This window comes from Lynx rufus, unplaced genomic scaffold, assembly GCF_022079265.1.
Source record: "Lynx rufus isolate CCGP_SWC_20201006 ecotype Redwood Valley unplaced genomic scaffold, mLynRuf1.p SCAF_15, whole genome shotgun sequence".
Taxonomy (NCBI): Eukaryota; Metazoa; Chordata; class Mammalia; order Carnivora; family Felidae; genus Lynx; species Lynx rufus.
The window spans coordinates 60,605,132-60,630,347 of record NW_025814829.1 but is presented as its reverse complement, the minus strand read 5'-3'; the positions used below and the strand labels follow the sequence as shown (position 1 = coordinate 60,630,347).

The 25,216-nt window shown below is 42.2% G+C and overlaps 1 protein-coding gene across 1 annotated transcript in view; it reads right to left on the bottom strand.

Annotated features, from left to right (window-relative positions):
* Nucleotides 1-25,216, bottom strand: part of CDC42BPA (CDC42 binding protein kinase alpha) — a 270,725-nt gene that overhangs the window by 193,322 nt on the left and 52,187 nt on the right. Inside the window, exons 4-6 of the mRNA XM_047076475.1 lie at nt 23,843-23,926; nt 15,867-15,962; nt 3,038-3,186 (exon numbers count right to left, since the gene is read on the bottom strand). Coding sequence (XP_046932431.1) covers nt 3,038-3,186; nt 15,867-15,962; nt 23,843-23,926 — 329 coding nt within the window. The remainder of the gene's footprint in view (nt 1-3,037; nt 3,187-15,866; nt 15,963-23,842; nt 23,927-25,216) is intronic.

The following is a 25,216-nucleotide window of genomic DNA, read 5'->3' as shown; positions in this document are numbered from 1 at the left end:
GGAGGGGCACCTGGATGCTTTGGTCAGTTAAGCATCTGACTCTTGATTTTGGCTCAGGTCGTGATCTTGCGGTTCGTGAGTTCAAGCCCCGCATCGGGCTCTGTGATGGCAGCACGGAGGCTGCTTGGGATTCCCTCTCTCCCTCTCTCTCTACCCCTTCCCTGTTCTCACACACACACTCTCTCAAAACAAATCCATAAACATTTTTAAAAAATAACAAAATACAAGAACACAAGGGAAAAAAAGTATTTCCTTCCCCGAACACATCCAGTCTCCACTACTCCCTTTTTGTCTTCTCTAACTCCCTCTACTTGAAATTCATAACTATAAAACATTCTGAAATCCAGCAAAACATGAAAACTGATACACAGTTTACTGTAAAGTCAACTTACTTAACACACTGTTTTAATCAAACACTACATTACCTAAAAGTATCGGTATCTTGATGGCTCCCAAGATCTAAAGTCTACAGCATGGTGTTCAAACGTTTCCACAACAGGGATTGAAATCTCTCTTCCTAAACTCCACATGAGCTCTTTTCTTCAGCCGAGTCACCTACCAACCCCTCTCTAGACCCGCCCTCTGCCCGCCTGTGTCCCTGTCTCCTTCATCCCTTGTTTCTAGAACGCCTTCCTCTCTGCCCACAGAAAGCCTTTTTATTCTGCAAAGTCCTACCAGTAAAGCATCCTCTTATGAGCAATATGATGTTATATGAACAGCATAAATTCCGGCATCAGCCTGACTTCGATTTTAATCCAGCCTATGCTAATTACCGACTCATGTCTCTGAAGCTGGGTTTCCTCACCTGTAAAATGGAACATCCATTTTAAATTTTTTTTTTCAACGTTTATTTATTTTTGGGACAGAGAGAGACAGAGCATGAACGGGGGAGGGGCAGAGAGAGAGGGAGACACAGCATTGGAAACAGGCTCCAGGCTCTGAGCCATCAGCCCAGAGCCCGACGCGGGGCTCGAACTCACGGACCGCGAGATCGTGACCTGGCTGAAGTCGGACGCTTAACCGACTGCGCCACCCAGGCGCCCCTGGAACATCCATTTTAGATGACACCCAAATCATAGATTTATTGTCAGAATTAGAATAATACAGGTAAAGTCCGTAACACATAGTGAGAGTTAAATAACCAGTGGAAAAAACCATTAAGAATGGTTTTCTTAATGAATGGTAATCTTAAGAATTAAGATTATTTGTTTCTCTGAGTTCACTGTAATTTGCTTGTATAACCCAACAAAGAGTTCGCAATCTGGGCTCACTCCATCTCTTAAACTTTTGCCCTAAGTGATTATTTAACTTTTATTACTTTAGTTCTTATTTATGTCTTGTGTTTTGTGTCCCCAAATGGACTGGAAGCCTTTTCCAAGTCAGGACCATATGCTACACTTACTTAAAATTTTATGCAGTTTAGCACAGCGCTATTTATAAAAGAAGACCCCAGGAATATTTCCTCAGTAAAGCATCTACTAAAATACAATCTGTCCAGAAAATGAGAGCCACATTTTAAGAGGTACGTTAACCTAGCAGAACACGTCCACTGAAGAGTAAAGGGAGAGAGAGGAGGGAGAAGGCACAAGGTGAGGGTGAGGGTACTATGTGCATGTCAGATAGTGGGAGACAGAATGTGTACATGAGCCTTGAGAACACAGAAACGACAGGTATTTAGATGTTTAGCCTAAAGAGAAGACGGCTTCAGAAGGCATGGTAACAAGATAAATTAGATTATTGTATGTGGTTCTACAGCAAAACTAGGACCAACGATTAGGAGAAAAAGAAATTCAGCTTAACATAAAGTAAAATTCTATGACATCGGAGCTGTCCAACAATGAAATGAATGGGATTCATTTAACGTTAGGTACCTCGTAAAATTACACGTATTTAACAGAGCTCAGGGTTGAAATGCTTCTCAATGTCAACGTCAGAAAGATAGTTGTCAGGTAGAATGCTGTGTTGAGAAGAACTCTAAGACTGCACATACAGTCGGTGGGAAAGGGTCTTATGATCAGTTAAGAGTATCTGTGTCACAGCCTGGAAGAAGGGCAGGTAACACAAATACCTCATATTTACTATCTCCAATCCAGAGGGATTATTTTCAAAAGTAATCATTCCTTATTGAGAATTTAGATATGAATTGGGTACAGTTTCACAAAACCCCATGAAACTAACATTCTTTAAATGTTCAATAAAATGATATTTTTAAAGTATTTTTAAATGAGTCCTCAGCTAGGACCTTGGGTTACTGTTTGAGCAAAGAAAGAAGCACTTTGGTTTCTCATCCTGTAATTCACTCTTGAGACCCTAATACCATCATAAAACACGTCATGTTTTACGATTTTCAAAGTATATTCATCCTTTTATTTTTAATAAAATTTGTGACTATCAAATATCAATAGGGAAAAGCATATGAGTAGGCAAGAGCCACAGTGAGATCTGATGAATAGAAAAGTTTTAATCAAAATGATCTTCCTTTGGGGTGCCTTGTGGCTCAGTCGGTTAAGTGTCCAACTCTTGATTTTGGCCCATGAACGATCTCACAGTTCGTGGGATCGGGCCCCACGATGGGCTCTGTGCTGATGGCACAGAGCCTGCTTGTGATTCTCTCTCCCTCTCGCTCTCTTTCTGTCCCTCCCAAGCTCACTCTGGCTCTCTCTCAAAAATAAATAAATAAACTTAAAAAACATTTTTTTAATAAAAAATAAAAATAAAATGTGAGACTGCTCTTTAAGCTCTTCACATAAATTATTATGAGCTGTTCACAGAGAAAGAGACTTCTAACGTGTGTCAACAGGTCGAAGAAGAACCCCAAATGAAAAATCATTGTGTAAACAGGCCCATTTTTATCATTCCGTCTTACACTGCATACAATCAAACACACATCTGCAGGGCAGACTTTAAATCAATCATTACACCTGTCAAATAGTTTACAAAGACAAAATTCCTCCGTGGCCATCGAAAGCACCACGTTCCTCTAAAAACGTCTGCTTCCAGGCTCACACAGCCCGCTGCTGCGTAAGGTCTTACCCACCTGTGTACGTAGTGCAGCTGATGAACGGAGTCGATTGCTATCACCATCTCAGCCAGGTAAAACCGAGCCATATCTTCAGGCAGTCTGTCTTCAAATTTGCTGAGCAGAGTCAGCAAATCCCCACCAACATAATAATCCATCACCAGGTACTGGGAATGAGAAGAAAAAAAGTAATCAAATAATAAGGGTGAAAAAGTAATACATGTAATAGAACCCAAGGCCAAACAGCACTGGGGTCAAATACCGTTGTTGTTAATTAACAAGAAGCTGGGTGAGATGATCATTACAAAGCCTGTATGCTTCCTGAGGCAAGAATATAAAGTTTTTAAAAATTGAGGCAGGGAACAACGAAGGATTACCATTGTTTTGTTGTTATACTTTGCCAAGTAACGACATCAAAAAGGAACATCAACATCATCGCCCATAACAGACCATAGTTTTATCAACGTTTCATAGAAGAATAAACATTTTAATTCACAAATGATTACAGGAATTCGAATGCAAGACAGCCATGTGTGTTGAATAGATTCCTTTTATAACCATTATTACGTTTTCCCTCTTTTCTCTTGGACTGGTAGCAACTTTATTAAACCAGCACTGGACCAGCATTTGGAAAGCACTCTTATACAGGATATAATAATTCCCACGATGTACATACTCCTCTTATTTCTGATAGTGCAGAAGTATCCAAACGGACTCTTCTTAGGTCTATATAAACAGAAGCCAAGTAATTTTAGATATGGACTCCCACGAGTATGTGTATACGATACTGTGATTTATAGTAAGAAATACATACATTTGTTGGCACAAAGCTAGCTTTTGTTATTTACAAGAAACTCCTTTCAACCACACTAGTATTTATGTTGACGAGGTGACTTTTGCAAAGTCCTTGGGTAACCTAAGGACGAAGGCTGGTCGCCAGGGGAACCAACTGAGATTAGAAGGTTGGAAATTTCTAGGGAAGGGCCGAGGCTAAATCCATCCTTAATGGCTAATGACTTGATGGATCATGCCTATCTAAGGACGCTGTCCTAGAAACCCAAAAGGATGAGGTTCGGAGAGCTTCCAGGTCGGCCAACAAGTGGAGGTGCTGCGGGGCGGGGGCGGGGGGGAGGCTCCACGCCTCCCTCACCGTACCCAGCCTTGTACACCTGCGTCACGGAGCTCCTCCTGAGTCCGGTGAGCTGCTCCAGCAGACCAACCGTATCTGAGGATTAAGTCGTGATGATCTCCAACCTACCGTCTGTGAGTCAGAAGCACAAGTAATAACCTGAACTTGTACCTAGGGGTGAGGAGGGAGTCTTGTAGGACTGGACCCCTTAGCCTATGGGATGTGACACTATCTCCAGGTGGACGGCATCAGAATGGAGTTAAACCACAGGATACTCTGCTGGTGTTGCAGAAACCCACACATCTCATGTCAGAAGCAAAGCAGTACTGAGAGAGTACTGGGGAACGTTAAGTGAAAACAAGTCTTCCCTTACCATAGGTATACGCCAAAAATGAAAAGACGAGTAGACACCAAAATGTTCACAGGGATTAGCTCTGGGTTGTTAGATTACCCATGGTGTCATAGACATCTGGTATTTTCTTTCTTCTTTGTTTTTAAGTTTACTTATTTATTTTGAGAGAGAGAGAGAGGAGTGCGAGCAGGGGAGGGGCAGAGAGACAGGAGGAGAGAGAATCCCAAGCAGGCTCTGTGCCATCAGCATGAAGCCCGACACGGAGCTCAATCCCATGAACCACGAGGTCATGACTTGAGCTGAAATCAAGTCAGATGCTTAACCGACTCAGCCACCAGGTGTCCCGCTTTTTGGTATTTTCTAGATTGCTTTATAAACACGTATATATGTGTGTGTATTATAGTACAGTATAGTATAGTAATTTTATTGTACCATAGCATATATCATATATATTTTTTAGGTTGAGTGAAAACAAGACAGAGTGAAAAGATGATCTTTGTAGTCAGAGAAACCTGTATTCAAATTCTGACTCTGGATTATCAATGACTTTTGAAAAATAAATTAATCTCTTTGACACTTTATTCTCTCATCTATGTTATCTATGATAACGACACCTTCTTCTGAGTGTAGCACTCAGCATGAAGGACAGTAAACAGAAGATTCTTAAATGTCACTTATAACACCTTCAAGTTAAAATGCTTTTATCACTGAGAGGCACCTGGGTGGCTCAGTTGGTTAAGCGTCCAACTCGTGATTTCAACTCGGGTCGTGATCTCACGGTCGTGAGATCAAACCCTGCTTTGGGCATGGAGCCTGCTTAATATTCTCTCTCCCCTTCTCCTTCTGTCCTCTCCCCTGCCTGTAGGAGCGCATGCTTGCTTGGTCCCTCTCTCAATAAATAAATAAGTAAAATTATTTTATCGCCAAATAAAGGTATTACTTCAGTGATATCACCAAGTTGACATTTAAGATTTAAAGAGTCTTGAGAAAATTCACATTCTTGTCACTATACATTAAAATGCTAAGCATGGGCAATTTTTATTAAATAAAACCAACCAACTTCATTTTTTAAATCCTTGAAAATCAGAGAAACAATGCATTACAAATTCTGGTCTATGGTTTACTTGCTATATTTACTAGACCTAATGTTTAACAGACTCTATCATGAAGATTAGAACAAACTAATATAATGAACTCTTGGCGTAAACATGTTGCTAGAAATGACGATGGCTGTGGAGAAGAAACCCACATCTACTACTCTAAAGTTAAAGTACTTCGAGTAGCAAACACAAAAACTTTTCAAATAAAAAAGTCTGCTATTAAAACTGGAAACAAATACACACAGAAAGTCGTAAAACATAACTCACCCCTTCAACAAACATTCACCAGGTGCCAATCAGGATTTTTCCATCCCAAACCTGGAGAAAACCCCAGAGGATAAAAAGGCAAAAAGGTTCCTACATCAAAGGCTTTCCTGCCTCGACAGTGCACAGTAACTGTTCTCACTACCCCAGGCTCCTCAGGTCCGAGCATAACCATCTACCAGAAAACTGCTGAAAAACATTCGTGTCAACATTTTTGCCACCCACGGTCACCTTCAAAGTCTAGGCTCCCTGTGCCAGCCTATCGCCTACTTTCACCCATAATCCGCTCTGTTCTTCCTCTTAATAAACCCCATGGATCCCTTTCCTTCAGCCTCTCCATGTGCCTTACTGGACCTCTTCTATGATAAATACACCTCCTTGAGACAGCATACAAAATTATGAATACACAGGGGGGCCTTGGTGGCTCAGACGGTGGAGCGTCCGGCTCTTGGTTTCGGCTCAGGTCGCGATCCTGGGGTTGTGGGGTCGAGCCTCGCATCAGGTTCCACGCTGAGCATGGCACCTGCTTGGGATTCTCTCGCTCTCTCAAGGAAAAAAAATTTTTTTTTCCTCAAGGAAAATTTTTTAAAAATTATAGTACCTAATTATTCCTAGTTTCCCTTTCCTGCGGCCTGCTAAACAGAGTTCTGGCTCTGTCTGCTCGTATACTCTTCCCCTACCTTGCCCTCAGAGGTCAATTCACAGTTTCTAAGACAGAATTCAGCAACTGGAGAGAGCAATGAGCAGAAAACACAAAAGAAAATTCGCAAGAGAAAAGCGATGAGTTGAAAATGAACTATGCTCGCAGTCGGGTTTTGGTATCAGGGAGACAAGATGCGTTAGAAACGGCCAATAAAAGCCTCACGTAGGAAAAAAAGCTCCTTTTGTCCGTAACACATACCAGCAGATCTCTCCAAGCGCTGCCCAGTCGTTCTTTTACGTGTTCCCTTTTGTTCAGGACAACATTCAACTGAATCACCAAGGTCCTGCTGCATCTACTTCCTACTGAATCTCCATGGAGTCCATCCACTTCCAGCCCCACCCACTTCCCCAATCCCCATCCAGGCCCCCCCCCCCCCCCCCCCCCCGCCTGTCTTGATGACATTAAGCTTACAGGTTTAGGGACAAAGTAAACAGCTTTCTATTTGATATATTATTCTGTAAATGACTTTTTTGCGAACGGAAGACAGAATACAGAACAAGAGGGGAACACACAAGCTCATTCACAATTCCACAGCGAGGAAACACCCACTGGGTGCGCCCATCACACCCCCCAACTGAGCCGCCACAGTGAGTAAGGGCTCCTGCCTTGACGGAATTTACAATCTAAAGGAGAAAAAAACACAAACCAGTGGGCAACTTCAGTGTCATGCAAATACCGTGACAGAAATAAGTGGAGGGTATTGCTGTAGGCCCTTAAAGGAAAAGAACCTGACTTTGAATCCCGTTCATTCATTCATTTGTCTAAAATGTCTTTTTGTACAAGGTGTGAAAACTATTCTCTTCAAGAGTCAATTATCTAAAACAAGTAATTAAATATCCATTCTTTCTTGTAATTAGATTGAAACGTCTCCTTACCATAATTTAGGATGTGAAATACACTTGGATCTGCTCTTGGGCCTCTATCCTGCTAAGGTTGTCTATTAACATGTCAGTATCATATGGCTCTCAGTGAGTAATTAGTAAAGTTTAATATCTGGTAGAACAACTTCCTACTCATAAACTATCTTTAAAATAGTACCCAATATGGCCAAGATGCCTTTAAACAAGTTTAAGAAAAATATAGACTGAGAGGTGATGTTTGTAAGATAGGTCAAGGAGATAATAATCCTAGCATAAAGGGCCCCCACCAGGGGTCAAGAAGAGGGCAAGCAATCCAGCAAAACTAGGCTGAGGCTATATTAACCATTAATTTGCCAAAGAGGAAGCACAATTAGCCAATTGACACACGGTCACAACCAGAGCAACAACGAAATCCATTTTGCACCAAGCAGGGAGTTGAAACGACACTGCTTTCTTGGGGATGACACACTGCAACGCTTCGGGAAAGTAACTTCCTGTACTTACTGAAATGTAAAAGGTGTGTACCCCTGGACCTGGTATTCCCACTTTTAGGAATACAGTCAATGAAAATAAGAACTCCAATATGTCGGGCATATGGACAAGTATATCTACCTCACGGCACTTTGATAACTGCAACACGTCAGAAACTATACGAATAGTGACCAACAAGGAAACCATTAAACGGATCCATCCAACATGTCCGTTCTGTGGAGTAGTATACAGTCGCCAAAAAGAATAATTAAATATATATGCCCATGGGATCACTGAAGGACAAGAGCAAGCTGCAGAGTAACATGTACTTGGTTCTTACATTTCTAGACCTCTGTATTGTAGAGGGGAAAGAGTACTGCAGTTGACCAGTGATATCAAGTTCTGCAACGGGCCAAAGGTGATGGACCCAAAGTCAAAGGCAAATAGCTCATCCACACTGAGAGGAAGAATGAGAACAGGTACAAATGCGAGTAAATCTACACAGATACAGGGGAGGTGAAAGGGAACTTTCATGCTGAGACTAGAGCATGGCAAGTGGCAAGTTCATGCTTGAGTGACCAGTGCTTTCATTGTCTCCATGAAGTAGGAGTCCCAGTCTGCGGGCACAGGGTTTTCTAGATAAGGTCCCTGTAGCAGACACAGGGATCACAGCTGCTGTCCCTGCCTTATGGCTCTGTAATCAGAGGCGTAAGAAGTTAAACGATTTGCCCAAACATACCCTGGGTGGGCGGAAAACCAGAGCTCAGGGTTCTTGATCCTGAGATCAGCTTCTTTGTACTCAAAAGAGTCACCGATAAAAAAAACGGACTACACCCATGACATAAAGAATATGTGCAGGGCGCCAGAATACTAAAAAAGAAATCAAAGACACAGACGGAGTCTCTAGCAATCTTTCATCCCTCCAAAATAAACAGACCACTAGGCATGGCCAAAGCACACCACAGGATTTCCAACTCCGAATTTCTTAAAAAAAAAAAAAAAAAAATCTTCATCTCAAATCTTGTGCTTATAAGAAACTGCATTCCAAAGAAACAATGCTACAACGTGTGAAAGCATACAATAAATGAACTGTGTTCCGGAGAAAGAATGTCTCCTAGAACAGATATGCTTGTGGAAGTTTCCTTGGGGAGAAGAGGAAGTCCATTTAGTCATCCTGCTCTCAGAGACATTCGCAGTTAATCCTGGAGGCCACCCTGCACTCATCCTTCCATGCCTTTTTCTAACAATTTCTATCTTCAGCACAAACTGGTTTCCTGTAAAGAGTCTGGAGTTTGTATGACTAATCACCATCTAACATTTAAATGCCTCTCATCCTGTAAACAGTTGACAGATGCTAATTCAAGAAGCAGAATTTTTGTTTTAAATATTTCCCTGACTTTTCTTCCCCCTCCAGGATAAAAGAACTAAACAGGAAACAGCGGACAAGAAGGTATGAAGAAGACATAAATTTCACGGATTCATAATATTCTAAATGACATCCAAGTGATAAGAATTGCATGTGACAGTGTTGATGCAACTAAGCAGGTTTGTGTTTAAGGAGTTTTTTTTTTTTAAAAAAGGGTCTAATCACATTTTGATATCATTCATTAAGTTACGCCAACTTATCTGAAGCAAATAAAACACATATATGCTATGACTCTATATAATTTTTTCATCAATTGGCCGTAGAGATATCTGAGCAGGTTATACGTGAGACTGATGGCTTTCTTGAATCACACAGCACTACAGACCAGGTTCCTTATGTGGCTACCTCTGGGCTAACAGTTATTTTGGAAAAGAACTGTATAATAAAATTTCCTTTTTGGTATCTAAGACTAGGTTTGCCAACATTTCTAAATGATTTTATTTTCTAATATTTTATAAATATTCAAAAGAAAGTCTTTGATGATAACCAAGGTAATTTAGGACTTGTACTCTTGAGACTAACCCAGCACAAGCTTCCTCTCAGCTAAGAAAAGTTACACTGTAACTTTTATTCTAAAACTATATTTTCTATAGTTTTATTCTGTAACTATTATTCTAAATAATTAAGGGCTGATATATATAGGCTATTTCTCACTGAGAAATTAATAAGTGATGTATATATGTGTGTGTGTGTGTGTGTGTGTATAAACTATTTCTCACTGAGATATTTCTCACCAAGAAATGAAAAAACAATTCTAACGTCAAAAGCAAAGGACACATAGAAGACTAACCTCAGAGGAGACAAAATAAGTCAGGTTTTTTGTCAATGAAAATGAGGCAAAATGTTGCTATACAAGATTGGGTATTTGGACACTCCGGTTCTGTATCTAAAAACTTCTATGTTTATAACGAAATACAGAGTTTTAAGCAATCCCTGAATCCACAGTGTTGCACCTATCTATAACAGAAAGCATGGTCATTGGTGGATTTATTATCGAAAAGCGTTCAAAAATCCATCATGATGAACTGCTGTAAGTTTGCTAACCAAATACTTGGTATGTGTTTACTCTTAGAAATTTTGCCGACAAATCTGTGTAGGTTATATTTGCACTGACATGCTCATTGTGAAAATTTCACAGAAGTATGGCTAAATCAAGTCAAATATAATCCCACTCAATTTAACAGAACTAACATATGCAAAGCTCTCCACCAAGACTTTTGAACAATTCTGACTAAAGCCCACAGTAATAAATACGATTTATATGACAGTTCAATACGTATCATACAAGAAATACATGTCACGAAACAATAATTCCCCTTACTGCCTGCACTCTGTCATTTCCTATTTTATTTAATTTTTTTAAATGCTGGTTGTAACCCTTACATTGATTTTATGATCCACCAATGGGTCACAATCTGAAGTTTGAAACACACTATTCCATTCTACAAGCGCATAAGAGATATAAAGACAAGATCTGGCCTAAATCAGACGAGCTCCGTGACTACTAAATTACACAAACTTTTAATTATATTTTTGCTGAAGATAGCAGGGTTCATGTCACTTAAGTCAAAGATGTATATATACATATGTTACTCGGATAACGACAGCACTAAGAAAGAAGGTAACGCTAAAATGAAATGAGAAAGATGAATTCAAACTGGGAATTCTGGAAACGACTTTTAACACACAGAATCTGAGAACAATCTTGCAGTATTAACTGGACTTCACCGGGACGAGGGGAGAATGGGCACTAGGACGAAAGGTACCAGGGACAAGGGCCATAAAGGCACAAAGTAGAATACAGATGGCCAAGAGAGGCACTATTCCACTGAGGCAGAAAACCAGGGTTTGTGGGTGGGCACGGTATTTCCCGTTTATCTTTTCTCTCCGACCGCCACGGTGCAGCTGACGTCACTGCGAACCATCTCCCTCCACCTCAACCCACTCCCCCTTCATTAGATCCAATGGGGCAGAATCCCCATCTCTCTCTCTCTCTCTCGCTCTGACCGTCTGCAGGAGTCTTCTCCGTGCTGGGTCCCCTGTCTCTGTTCTCTCCAGGCGAACCCTCCTCGTTTACAAGCACTAGGCAGTCATTCTCGTCTACTACTTGTATTCGCTGTGATCTACGAAGAGGAGGGGGCCGCCCATTTTTTCCTGTAAAGGGCCAGACAGTAACCACTTCCGCTTATAGGCCAAGAGGAAAAATCAAGATATATAATAAGATAGAAAACCAATCTCCACACATTTTTATTAGTACAAGTCAAAATAACTAAGTGTGAGTTTTGTGATACAGGTGTACTAATAGAAAAATGGAATTCTTTATGTGGCGGAGGGGGGTGTAACAGTTTGCTTAATTGGGGCTCAGAGTCAGTGCTCCTCATCATCTGGATCTAAAGCTAACGGCCCTCTGCAAATGCTGATCTGTAACGAGATGCTCGTATGTCATCTGTGAAAATGTCTTCACAAAGGTGGCTACTGGTATCAATTCATGAGCAGATGATTAAGTTTATTTATTTTCTTGAGAAAGATGGAGAGCACGTGGGAGAGGGCAGAGAAAAAGAGGGAGATGGAGAATCCCAAGCAGGCTCCATGCTGCCAGCACAGAGCCCGACGTGGGGCTTGAACTCATGAGCCACGAGAACATGACCTGAGCCAAAACCAAGAGTCGGACGCTTGACCGACGGAGCCACCAGGCGCCCCTCGTGAGCGTATAACTTTAACTGAGCATGCTCCTCACTTGGAAGGCCTTTGCAGAACGCTCTGGGACTGTTCTGCTACTTGTGTTGAAGCAAGTCATTACACCGCAGATTAATCACTTCTAACTAAAGGTCAGGTGAAGTTCTCAATTGCTGATAAGCGGGTTTTAAACTCGAGGCAGCTCCTTAGCACTTAAATCAAATCCCCAAAACTGGTCCTAACTGCAGCTGGAGCTCAAAAGGTCTATCTGATACAAATTTATGTGAAAACAGAGACCTCGTTTCTTTTTACTTTCGACAGCATGAGAATTAGATAAAGCAGCTTGACATTACCTGTGATTCAAACAACGTTAAATGTCAAAATGACGGCCCCGTAGTGTAAGTTTTACATGTAAGTGCTGGGTTGTCTTATAATTTGGGGTTAAATTTATTCTAAAACATGTCAAGTCTACAGGAGAAACGCATTTCAAAGCTATTCAATATTCTCTAATAATGGCTGAGGGTGGGGCTTTTTGTTCAGAAATGTTTCAATCTTGTCCTCTGCCACAAAGTGTTAACACCGCAAAAGCACTCAACGTATGTACAGCAGGTGGGGACACGCGGCTGTGGCTTCTGACAAAAATTCACGAACACGGTAACCGTTGTTTCCATGACACTGAATAAAGTTGACTGGGGATATTACTGGTTGAATAACAAACGACAGATTCAAATATCTGCTGCCAGCTACCTGCCGATTAAGACGACAAAGGACGTCCACGGACTTTAGGCGCCTGATATCTTACATTATGTGTCAATCTGTCCACACACATTTTTACTGCTCTCCACCGCAATGCATCTTAGCAGAGAACATTCAGGTTGTACCAAATTAGCATCTTCTCGACTTCTCCGAAAATACTATGGACTATAATTACTCCACACAAACTATTAACAAAGGCCGATTCGTCAGGGACTTCAAACTCAGCCCCGACACCTCAACTAACAACAACAGAGCACAATCTGTAACCTCTTTCAACTCAAGAGCCAAAACCAACCACTCAAAATCGTTTCCAGGTTTTCAAATCAACCACTGATGCTGTTCCCACTGCCCCCCATTCTTTAAGCAACTGTTCTCACCAAGGCTAACGGTCTGAGGCAAGTTTATTTTCTGTGAGCACGTCTCTCTGCGGCCACACACCTGATTTAATTAACCTGACGCTGGTAAGTGGCTTTCCTGCCTGCCTGACAAATGAGCCGTCAGGAACTCCCTATGGTTGCTGCATCCTTTTCATGTTTCATTTCTGTGCCGAAATTCTGCGGTGAAAAGGTATTGTTTTATATTTGGTGAACTTCCTGACGGCTGCCTTCCTGTGGGCTGGGAATGCCGCGATCCGAGCTCAGAGCTCCCTGTGCAACATGGACACCTGCATTCTAGCAGGACAGCGGTGGTGTGGAGCCCGGTCACACTGGGCTGCCGTCTGGGTCGTTAACAATCTCATCCGCACTCCGCTTGCCTGAAAAGCACAGTACATAAAGTTTGCACGTGCATTCTTCCCGACAGGAATCATAAAATGTCACGGTACAGCGATACGTATTGTGTTAGAAATGCTATCAAGTTAGGGCGCCCGGGGGGCTCGGTTGGTTAAGCGTCCGACTTCGGCTCAGGTCATGATCTCACGGTTCATGGGTTCGAGCCCCGCATCGGGCTCTGTGCTGACAGCTCGGAGCCTGCTTCAGATTCTGTGTCTCCCTCTCTCTCTGCCCCTCCCCTGCTTCCGCTGTCTCCCTCACTCTTTCAAAAATAAACAGACGTTAAAAAAGAAGAAAGGCTATCAAGTTATAACCGTCACTGTGATTTGAAGGCTGCCAAGCAGCTGTGCAAAGCGTCGCGACTCACGTGTACATATGTGTCACCGTGTGTCACCGTGCCGGCTGTCGCAAGAGGCCAACTCCTCTGCCCTTGTAGTGCAAAAGCAGCCACTGACAACATACAGATTGGCAGGCATGGCCGCGTTCCAACAGAACTTTATGGACACTGAATTGTGAACTTTATGGAACATTCACGGGTCACAAAATATTCTTCTTTTGACTTTGTTTCAAGTATTTAAAAATGGAAAAACAATTCTTAGCTTGCAGGCTGTACAGAAGTAAGTAGGGGGCCAAATTCGAGCTGCAGGCCGTAGTTCGCTGAAAATTGATCCAGAAGAGGAAGAACCCCAAGACAGGTAGTGCTACCAGCCCTCAGGAGCACCTGACTGACAGGTCTAACCCACTAAATGGATCACATGACAATTCAAAGCCACTATGTGCAAATTAAACTAACCACCCTCCCCCTCCTCTACTTTCTCCTTCCCAAATATGTTTCCCAACTCGATTCGTCAACTACTAGGCACTGAATCCCACAAGTCAGGCCCTGGAACACGAGGAATCGTTCACACTGTCCCTTTTAAAGCCCCTCTTGAAATCAGACCGAAGTCCCAGCTCCCCGGCTGGCTCTCCACTCGAAGCCCCACTGTACACCCTCTCCCCTTCCCTACTGTGATCACCCTGGCTTCCTCCCTTCCTCAGACGCCCCTCGCCCCCTCTTACCACAAACTTTCCACGGCCCTAAAACCACAGTGTTCACGCCTGGCTCCGTGAGAGACGCCTGAGCGATGGTGGGGGAAGGCAGGAGGAAGGAGCTAAGAGACCGATCGAGGCAGTCCCGTTTCTGTCGTCCAGGCTCTCAGACACAATGCCATTTTTAAAAATACACAAGAGTGGCAGACCAAAATACCCCACTGATTTGAGAAACGTGGCTGACCTCTTATCCGTGACACGTCAGGTGCCACGTGCTGGGACTCTCTCATCTGTCCCCACCCCTCCCCACGCCCCTACTCTCCCCTCCATCAAGCCGCTCCACCCTGCACATTTGTGTTCACCACGCCCTCCCTGCATCTTCTCCCTTCTTGGTTTAGCTCATTGACATTCGTCTCCGAAGGCTCCTCACTGACTTCACGCCTGGGAATGAATGTTCTACTTTCTTCATCTGGAATGAATGTTACACTTTCTCAGCTAAGTCTGAGGATATTACTACTTGGCTTTGGACTGATCATCCGGAACAGTAAGAAAAGAGATCCTTTGTCTCTTACTACTAAATCTCCGGGATCTAGAGGGCAGTGCCTAGCACACGGCACACGTCCCATAAATGTCCATCACAAGAACAAGACTTCGTACTAATTTTTAGACCCCGGGCCCCAGTGTTGTGTGTGGCACTCGGCAGGGACTCAACACGTGTGCTTAAAAAAAAAAAAAACGTGAGACAAAAACTGGGGCCAGGAAACGAAGAGCCTGGAACGGCAGGCCCAGGGGTCGTACGTGGGGGCGTGCGGCCACCATCATCTTCTTCAGTCTTCACTCAGCAGTGCTTCTCAGCTTCCCGTTTTCCTCCACGCTCATTCCCAATCTCTTCTGCCACGTGGTTCAGGATGTCCATATAAAAGCAGATGAGCCCGGATGTGAAATGCGGCTCCGCTTAAAATGGCACGTGGCCACTTTGCAAAATGTGTAAAATTCCAAGTAGTAAAAGAATACTACAGATCAAATATATTGGGAAAATCGTGAAAAGAGAAAATCCTGAGCACTTTTTCTAGAATTTAAATGTCTGGATTTAGTATCGACTTGCCTATTACAGAGCATAAAAGATTCCAGTGGAAAGGTACCAAATTACCCCGGGGGTGGGGGGGGGGGGGTGGGGAGGACAATTTACATGCTGTGAAATTCAGTGGTATTCTAAATAATAACTACATTTAAATAACGCTTGAAAGAAACTAATGCTAAATTCTGCTGATAAAAATTAAGAATATTGAAACATATAAAAGTGGTTCTTACTAAGTTATTGTCATCCTGGAAAGCATAATGCAGGGTTGTAATCCATTTATTATCTCCATTCACTAACACGTCCCTTTCTTCACGAAAACACGCTGTCTGAAAAGGAAAAACAAACACTTTTTTAATCAGAGGACACGTCACGTAAAACTAGGCAATATATTATACAAACAATTGCTTAAGATGTTTGTTATGCTTTCTGTCCTGGAAAAGGAGTACATCCAATATTCCAGGACTTTTCTACAGGTCAAGCACCCTCAGAAAGTGAGCAGCAGGAATGATACCTTGAAAACATTCTCTCTTGAAAACTCCTGCTGTAGTTCCAAACAACCAGAAAAGTGCACAGATTCATTTCACAACCACGGCCCATTTAGGTAATATAAACGGTAACATTTTGCCATCTTTACTTCTGTTCTTTTTAATTTTAAAATATAAGTAAGTGGTAATCTTCCTCCTTTCACCCTGCCCCGCCCTCCTCCCTTGATAAAATGACTCATCTGTAGTATATGTTATATTCTTCCCATCATATGCTTGGATCACACGTGTACATGTCCAAAATCAACAGAATTGCTTTGCATTTGAAAATTTCCCATGAATGTTATCATTTGATCTTTCCTTCTGCAACTCAATTACTTCTTGTTCAATGATGGCTATTTTCCTTTCAAGGGCTGTGACATTCCGTCGTTTGAATCTTCCGGAATTTATTCACGCAAACCCCCAACCAGGAAAACACAGTTACCTCCGATTTTGTTATTACGATGTTGCAGTGAACATATTTGTGCTAGTGTGCAAGAATCTCTCTAGGGTATACACTTAGAGGTCGAAATGCTACCCAGAAGCATTTTCAACTTTACCAGACGGAGCCAATTTTCTCTGCTACGTCTGTGCTGATTACTACCCTCTCCCCGGTGTAGAAATCTCGCCTATTCCCCACATCCTCAACTGCATTTGACATTAAAAGGCTTTGAAATGTGTCAATACAATGGGTGTAAATCCATATGTCACTGCTCTTTTCATTAACGTATTCCTAATTACCCATACAGATAAACAGCTTTACGTACGCTTACTGGATAACCCAACTTTCTCTTTGTTCATTCCCCTTTGTCCATTTCCTGTAACGGACTGTTTTTTCCTTTTTGATTTATAAAAGTTTTAGCTTATTGTGAGACTGTATTTCCAGTATCATAAAGGTAGAACCTCAGAAATGTGGTTTTATATGATACATTATAATTCTATAATGTTTGTTTATTTTTGAGAGAGAGAGCACGAGTGGGGGAGGGGCAGAGAGAGAGGGAGACACAGAATCCGAAGCAGGCTCCGGGCTCCGAGGTGTCAGCACAGAGCCCGACGCGGGGCGTGAACCCACAAACCGTGGATCATGACCTGGGCTAAAGTCGGACGTTTAACCGACTGAGCCACCCAGGTGCCCCGATAATCTATCATCTTCAGTTTTAATTTTAAAAAACCACCACACCAGAAAGTTCAAAAAGAACCAAAGGCTGAAAGTAAAATCTCAATCTGCTGAGTCACACCCTTTCGGTGTCACGCGTGTCCAGAGGTCACCGCCTAGAACTCTGTGCGGTGTCTTCTTAGAAAATCTGTGTCCCTCTGTGTCAACACACGTGTGCACGTGAACACACGCAACATTCACGTGGTACCTCACCTCCCCTACCTTTTCATTTCTTTACGCAAATCAGGACACGATGCTCTGCAAGTTACTGTTTTTTCAAGTAACGATACACCCAAACAGTTTTCCAAACCAGTACGCAGACACCTCCTTCCTGGCTACATACTCCACGCACACTGAAAAACCATCACGGTATTCTACCTGGAGGACGTGCTTACTTACTGATTTCCCAAAAGATAAATTCAGCCACGACACACAAAACAATTAACGTTACCTAATCGAGTACCCTAATTCTTTCCATGTATTTCCGTAAAACTGTATTTGCTCAAACGAAACTTCCAAAGCCATGCGTGAAAATTTTAAAAATCATTAAACCAAATACACGGGCAGTTTTACCTGCCGTTTCAATTACTAAGGTCCACACGATGCTCTGGTTCACTTTAGACGGAAAACAGAACCACCTGACACACTCACTGCTAAGTTCTGTTTCAGAATTTGTGTGACTACAATTACAGTCTGAGAGAGAGAGAGAGGTAAGGACTGTCGGAGCCCAGAAGACTCCTTTCTCCTGACCATCTTGTTAGGACAGCTTTCCGGAATCTCAAAGATATTCCAGCTAAATTCTAAAACACGTTTGATAGGCGACTCCAAAGCAAATCAAGCTCCAAAGACTGTCAACAGATGAAACTTCAGTATATTCTAATCTATTCTGAACTGTTCCATGAAAAAACAATTTTTAAAAATATAAAATAAACGACGACCCAGAACTTCAAACACATACAAGAGAAGAGAGTAAAACCACCTCTTCCCCACAATGTACTCATCAACCAATGTCAGCAACTATGTCATTGTTCCATCCATAACCTTTTACCCCCTCACCCTTGTCACCACCCTCCCTCCATGGAAATGCATGTGTGTGCACATGTACACACACACACACACACACACACACACACACACATACACACACAGCGTTTTTTGAAGCAAACCTCAGACACCATATGATTCTATCCGTAAGTATTTAGGTATTAAACTAGTCCTATTAATGCCTCAGATACTGAGTTTAGATGTAGAACACAGTCTCCTTTTTTGCCCCAGTAGGTCACATTGTCCTCAGTTGTCACAACTGGGGTGGGGGTGGTTAGGACAATCACACGGGAAGAGGCCGGGGATGCTGCTATGTATCCTACAATGCACAGGACAGCTTATGCCCCAAGGAATTATCCGGTCCCAATGTCGCAGTCACTGCAGAGAAGCCCTGTTCTCAACCCATATTAGCCAAACCATGATGCATGCATTACCTCAGGCTTCGTGAAGTTCTAACAAGGACTCCACGTGCATAAATAGGTGGGGATCCACTACCGAGGAGTTTAATCTGAGGAGTGGATAAATGTTAGTCTGCACAACATGAAAATCCCGCCATGTAAAAACGATCCTTGAATCCCTTCACAACCTCAGTACACAAACTAAAGCACCACAGAAGCCAACAGCAGCGTGGCAGACCATGAGCATCTGATCCCGTCTCATTCTTATTTACGCCACACGTGCTTCTGAGGTGTGGTGAATCACTCTGATGCGCTGTCTTCTCACATTCTGAATCTTCTCTCTGCCAGCCGCACGTAGTCAGATGTGCTGAAATGACTGAATGTGTTGATAATTTGATTCCACCTTACTGAGAATTCACACTTTGATTAAACTCGCTATTCCAAGGTATACGTATAAAGATTTTGACTACAGCACAGTTCAAGAGAGTAAAAAGATAGTAAAATGTGGACATAATCTAAATGGCCATCAATGTTTGTTTGTTTTTTTTTAATGTTTTTATTTATTTTTGAGAAGAGAGAGACAGAGCATGAGCAGGGGAGGGGAGAGAGAAAAAGGGAGACACAGAATCGGAAGCAGGCTCCGGGCTCTGAGCTGTCAGCACAGAGCCCGACGCGGGGCTCGAAATTACAAACCATGAGGTCATGACCTAAGCCAGAGTTGGACGCCCAACCAAGTGAGCCACCCAGGTGCCCCGGCCATCAATGTTTAAAAAAAAACAATCAAACTACTAAAAAATATATCCATTTAGTATAATGAGACGATTTAACAGGCTGAGATAAATGTATAAATATGGAAATAGAAAAATCCAACATATGTATTATTAAATGATAAAAGCAATGTGAAAAATCAGTCTTTTAGTATGAGTCCATTATAATAAAACTTTCCATTAAGGACAAATATGAAACTCTTAATAATGGTTTACTTTGAATATAAAGATTAGATACTGGAAGAAGGAAAGGGACCTTTCATATTTTTACTTCTTACTTTTTTTACTTCTTTACTTTACTTTTTACTTCTTTACTTTTCTGTCATGGTTACTTTTTTTTTAATGTAGGTGGCAGATCAGGAAATAAGGCAGATCAAATCCAATGGCCTCAATTCATGAATATCACTATTACTGGCACCAGTCGTTATGAAAATAATAAAGGAATAACAACAGTAACAAAAACAATAAGGCAAGTGGCATAAACCGGTACCATCACCGTTCAACCAAGATACAGTATTCCTCTGTGACACAGAGATCATTATCATCTTCTGTAATCAGCAAGACGACAAAACCCTGGAAAGGACTAACTCCAATGGAGAGCATTTCTGTCAACTATTTCACACCTTCCAGTGAAATGAGTGAGGACACCTCCTATAAAGCACTGAATAACTGTGAAGAGAAGGTAACATTTACAGAACATATTGGAAGAAGTTCAGGGACTGTTGACAAAGTCTGTAGATGATGAATGAGCAGGGACAGCGATCTCTGAACATAAGACGTTAGCAATTATGCAGCTGCCCAGAGAGAGAGAGGGTGTCCTACGACCTTCAAATAATGTATGTCCCCCTAATTACGTATTTGTTATGCACCTTAAATGGAAATAAATACAGCCAGTAGGTTGGAGGTAAATCTTCGAAAACTTATTTTGTTTCACTTCATTTCATTTCATTTCATTTCATTTCAGAGACAGCGAGCAGGCATGCGAGCAGGGACAGAGGCAGAGGGAGAGAGAAAATCTTAAGCAGGCTCCTTGCTTGGCACGGAGCCCGATGTGGGGCTCGATCCCACGACCCTGGAATCATGCATGACCTGAGCCGAAATCAAGAGTTGGACACTCAACTACTGAGCCACCCAGGCGCCCCTGAAAAACTGGTCTGAAACATCAACAATGCACAGGTTAAGAATCGAGACACGTTGCTGCTCAACTGTAAATTATCAAGCATCATGAGTGGCCCAGTTTCCCAAAGCTGGAGAGGTCATGGTCAGAGCAGCGGGTTTTTTTTTTTAACATTTGTTTAAAAAAGGACTTGATAATTCAAGCACAGAAATACAATTCCACTCTAGTTCAAAATGAATCTCTCTTTAAAAATTTCAGTGTAGGGGTGCCTGGGTGTCTCAGTCAGTTAAGCATCTGACTTTTGGCTCAGGTCATGATCTCACGGTTCATGAGTTCGAGCTCCGCGTCAGGCTCTGTGCAGACAGCTCGGAGCCTGGAGTCTGCTTTGGATTCTGTGTCTCCCTCGCTCTCTGCCCCTCCCCTGCTCATGTTCTGTCTCTGTCTCTCAAAAATAAATAAATGTTAAAAAAAAATTTAATAAAAAATTTTTTTTAAAATTTCAATGTAGAATTTCTTTAATGCAAGTTTCAAATAGTTCCTTTAGAATACTGAATCTGCCTTGTATCCTTGAAGTAAAACCCACCCATCATTGGTATATGCACAAGTCTTTTTAGATATAGCTGAATTCTATTTGCTGACATTTTGCTAAAGACATTTTTATCTATGTTCATGAGGCATTTTGGTCTTTAATTTCTTTGTATAGTCCCTGTCTGGCTTTCCTATCCGAGTAATACTGACTTCCTAGAGTAAGTGCTGTTCCTCAGGCCCCACGGTCCACCTCCTTCTCTCTGCCTTCCAGTGTCTTCTTGTATTTGTTTTATATATAATGTCCAAGGCCTTGAAGACTGTACTTAAGGGGAGGGATAGGAAGAAATACATTTATTCCATCTTGCCCCAGGAAGAAAATATACTAACGTTTCTTTTTTTTTTTTTTTAATTTTTTCTTAGTGTTTTTATTTATTTTTGAGACAGAGAGAGACAGAGCATGAGCAGGGAAGGGGCAGAGAGAGAGGGAGACACAGAATCAGAAGCAGGCTCCAGGCTCTGAGCTGTCAGCACAGAGCCCAATATGGGGCTCGAACTCACAGACGGCGAGACCATGACCTGAGCCGAAGTCGGACGCTCAACCGACTGAGCCACCCAGGCGCCCCATAACGTTTCTTAATTCAACAAAATTATATTTACTTCCCAATTATTCCTTGTTTTATCTTCCATTTGGGCCACTTCTTTCAGTCAAAGGTGGATCAAAGGCAACCCAGTGACCTTCCTCCCCGGCACACCAACTTCAAAGAAAAGAGTGCAGACTTTAACTCCATTTTTCACAACTCCAACGCCAATTGTTTCCTCGAAACAATTAGAACACGCTTATTTACTGTTTCTTACTAGTAAGACCTGTAGCGCCAGCCGCTGGCAATGCCGCCAGCAACTTTGGCTGCAGAAACTCTACCGTCCGGAGGCCACGTCCTTCCGGGGATGGCCCGTAGTTGGTGACCGAATATGGCAGGTACGAAAAGGCCAGCCCTCTGGCCTCACGTGGGGCTCCACAGACAGCCTGACTTCTCCCCGAAAACATTTCACCCCCTTTCACTCCCATCGGTCCCCATCTCAGAAGAATGCCCTAATTCAATCTCCGTGTTCACCACCTGGAAAGTCCAACCAGCGACAGTAAGGCAACTCGGTGTTAGGGAGATTCCAAAGTAAAGACCGAAGTTACTGAATGTAATGGACACTGGCGCATACGCCAGAAAGAGACACAAATGTCACCAAATGCTTTTCTCAACGGTTACTGTCCCGGGGAGAGGGGCTGCGTGGGGTGGGGCGTGGTCAAAGAAGACTTCAGCTCCATCTGTAATGCGCTAGTGTTTGTTTTACAAATAATGTATCTGTATTTTGCTTCTGTAGTTTGCGTGTGTGTTTCCCCCCCCCCCCAGGACACACATAGAAAATAAGACTGAAAGCAACAACTTCCCCGGAACGTTAGTGATTAATTCCAGGTAGTGGAATATAAGTGACTGTTAGCTGCTTCTCCGTGTTTTGTTACATTTCTCAAACTTCCCAAAGGAAACAACTGACAAAGTATTTCACTACTGTCCCATCTACCACCAAGGGAACCTTTTTTGCTTTTCTCCGTATGCTTGGTGCTTTCCAGGTTGCTTCAAGTACTGGTCGGTAAAGATTCCTTTTCTTTTCTTTTTTTTTTTTTTTTGTTTTATTTGTTTTTGAGAGCAAGACAGAGCATGAGAGGGGGAGGGGCAGAGAGAGAGGGAGACACAGAATCGGAAGCAGGCTCCATCCAGGCTCTGAGCGGTCAGCACAGAGCCCGACACGGGGCTCAAACCCACAGACCATGAGATCATGACCTGAGCGGAAGTTGGACGCTTAACCGACTGAGCCGCCCAGGCGCCCCTGGTAGGTGAAGATTTCTAAGCGCTGTTTCTCGTTAGAGAACTCTAACCTCCAGAACTAATATTCAGCCTGCTTGGCAGTATGATCCTCCCACAGGTTCAAATACTGAAATACTTGCACACCAGTAAGTTCTGCTTCCCTGAGGCCCCCCGCCCAGCACCCCCCCAGGATCGAACACGGCAGGACACCTCCAGAACCCCACCCCAAATTTATGTGTAACGTCAGTTCTGACCATACCGCACCAGCAATGAGACATTTGTAACCTCACTCCGGCCGATCTCTCCTTCGTGTCTAGGACCAACACAGAAACATCAGCAGCTGCTGCAAGAGCAGATTTTACTACCGTCCTCTAATCACGTAAAAACACAAATTTAACTGTGTAATCGGTAGTAACGAGAAGTCTCAGAGGGCACACTCAAAGCTCGGGCTGACCTCTGCTTTGAGCAGAACACAGATAGATACAGAATATAAACAAGTTACATCAAGCTGGAAATCAATCATTATTTCTTCCCATAAAAGTTTTAAACAGGTTTCCAAACACCCTTTTCACATGAATATTTAAGCGCCACATTACAGGGTTTCCATTTGGCTTTCAGAGATATGAAATTATACGAATTATAACTTTTATCATCACTATATCACAACTGTAAATTGCTGAATTTGTTATCTTAAAAATAATGTTACTACAGATACAATGTTACTGAATGATTTAAAGATCTATTGGTCTCTGTAATTTTATAGGTCTCTAAAATCATTTCTAAAACATTATTTAAACATCCCAATAATGAGAATCTTACCTCAGCTCTTTTCAGCATTTCCCATTTATTCAATATTTTCATGGCAAATACCTTATCTGCATTTTTTAGTTTCACTACAGCAACCTAGAAAAGGAAAGACAACTTTTAAAATATGACAAATACAACTTTTTTCAGTTACCCATTTTCCTTTTTCCTCTCTGTAAAAACGTAAATACCAAAATTATCAATGACTTCCATGCAGTTCGTAATCTAAGATCCTAAATCAAACATATTGTCAGTTGAAAAAGTTACATTAGTCAACATGTGCCAAACAAATGTTATTTTTTAACACCATATCAACTAATTGTTTACTGTATCCTCCTTTTCCAGTTTTCTGCTCTAGAATTTTAACTCAGCATCTACTATCACTAGGAAATTGACCAAAATGTACAACATTGGAATGACTAGAGCTTGTTAAATACCGCATGCCAGATTCCAACATGATGCTGCACGGAATCGTGTTGCCAACACAAGTCTGTTTTGTGGGAATCAATTAATATAAAGTAAACTGCAAATGAGATTATTTTTCACACCACATACTCTTACCCCCACCCCCGTCTGTCTGTCTGTCTCTCACACACACACACACACACACACACACACACACACACCCCTAAAGATCAATTAAGGCTAACAGCTCTACAAATTGTAGACTTCACACATTCCTTTCCAACCATAAAAGGAACAAACATTTTTGTATTTTTTTGTATTTTAGTTACGGACCGAAAAGCTGTCAAATAAAAATAAATAAGCCTCAACAAACTGATTACCTTTCTGTTTCTGCCTCTCTGCTTCCCTTTGACTAGATAATTTCAAAGGGCCCTTCCAGCTCCCTGGGGGTGCGCTAGGGCTCAGCCTGAACTACAGAAGCGGAGACCTAGGTGGCTTCCAGTCACTGGGGGCTGGGAAGAGGAAGATAAACGCTACCCTGATAGGCAGAAGTAGAAAACAAACTATATGCAGCACCTCTTCCAACTAGTTCAAAGGGATGTTTCCAAGGATAGTGAATAGGTTTAAACTCAAGTGTCAAAATTTTAAAATCTCAACAGCAAATGTACATATTGGGAGCACTTCATAAATCTGTATTTGGATTAGATTGCAATAAAAGTAACATGACCATAGAACCAAAATCACTGTATGATGCCATTACACAATGCAAACTAGAACGTTTCTTGGTAATTGTCGTAAATGGTTACGGTATCTTGTGATTAGAGTTTTTCATCCGTTAAAATGGTAGGAAAGAAGAGGAATATCTCAATTTCAAGTGCAAGCACTTTAGTCTTTAGTCATTTCTGGTCATATCTGCGGAAATGACGGGTCAGTGAAACTGTTCTCCCAGTGGGTTCATGCTTAAAGAAAGGAGGCTGTCCATGG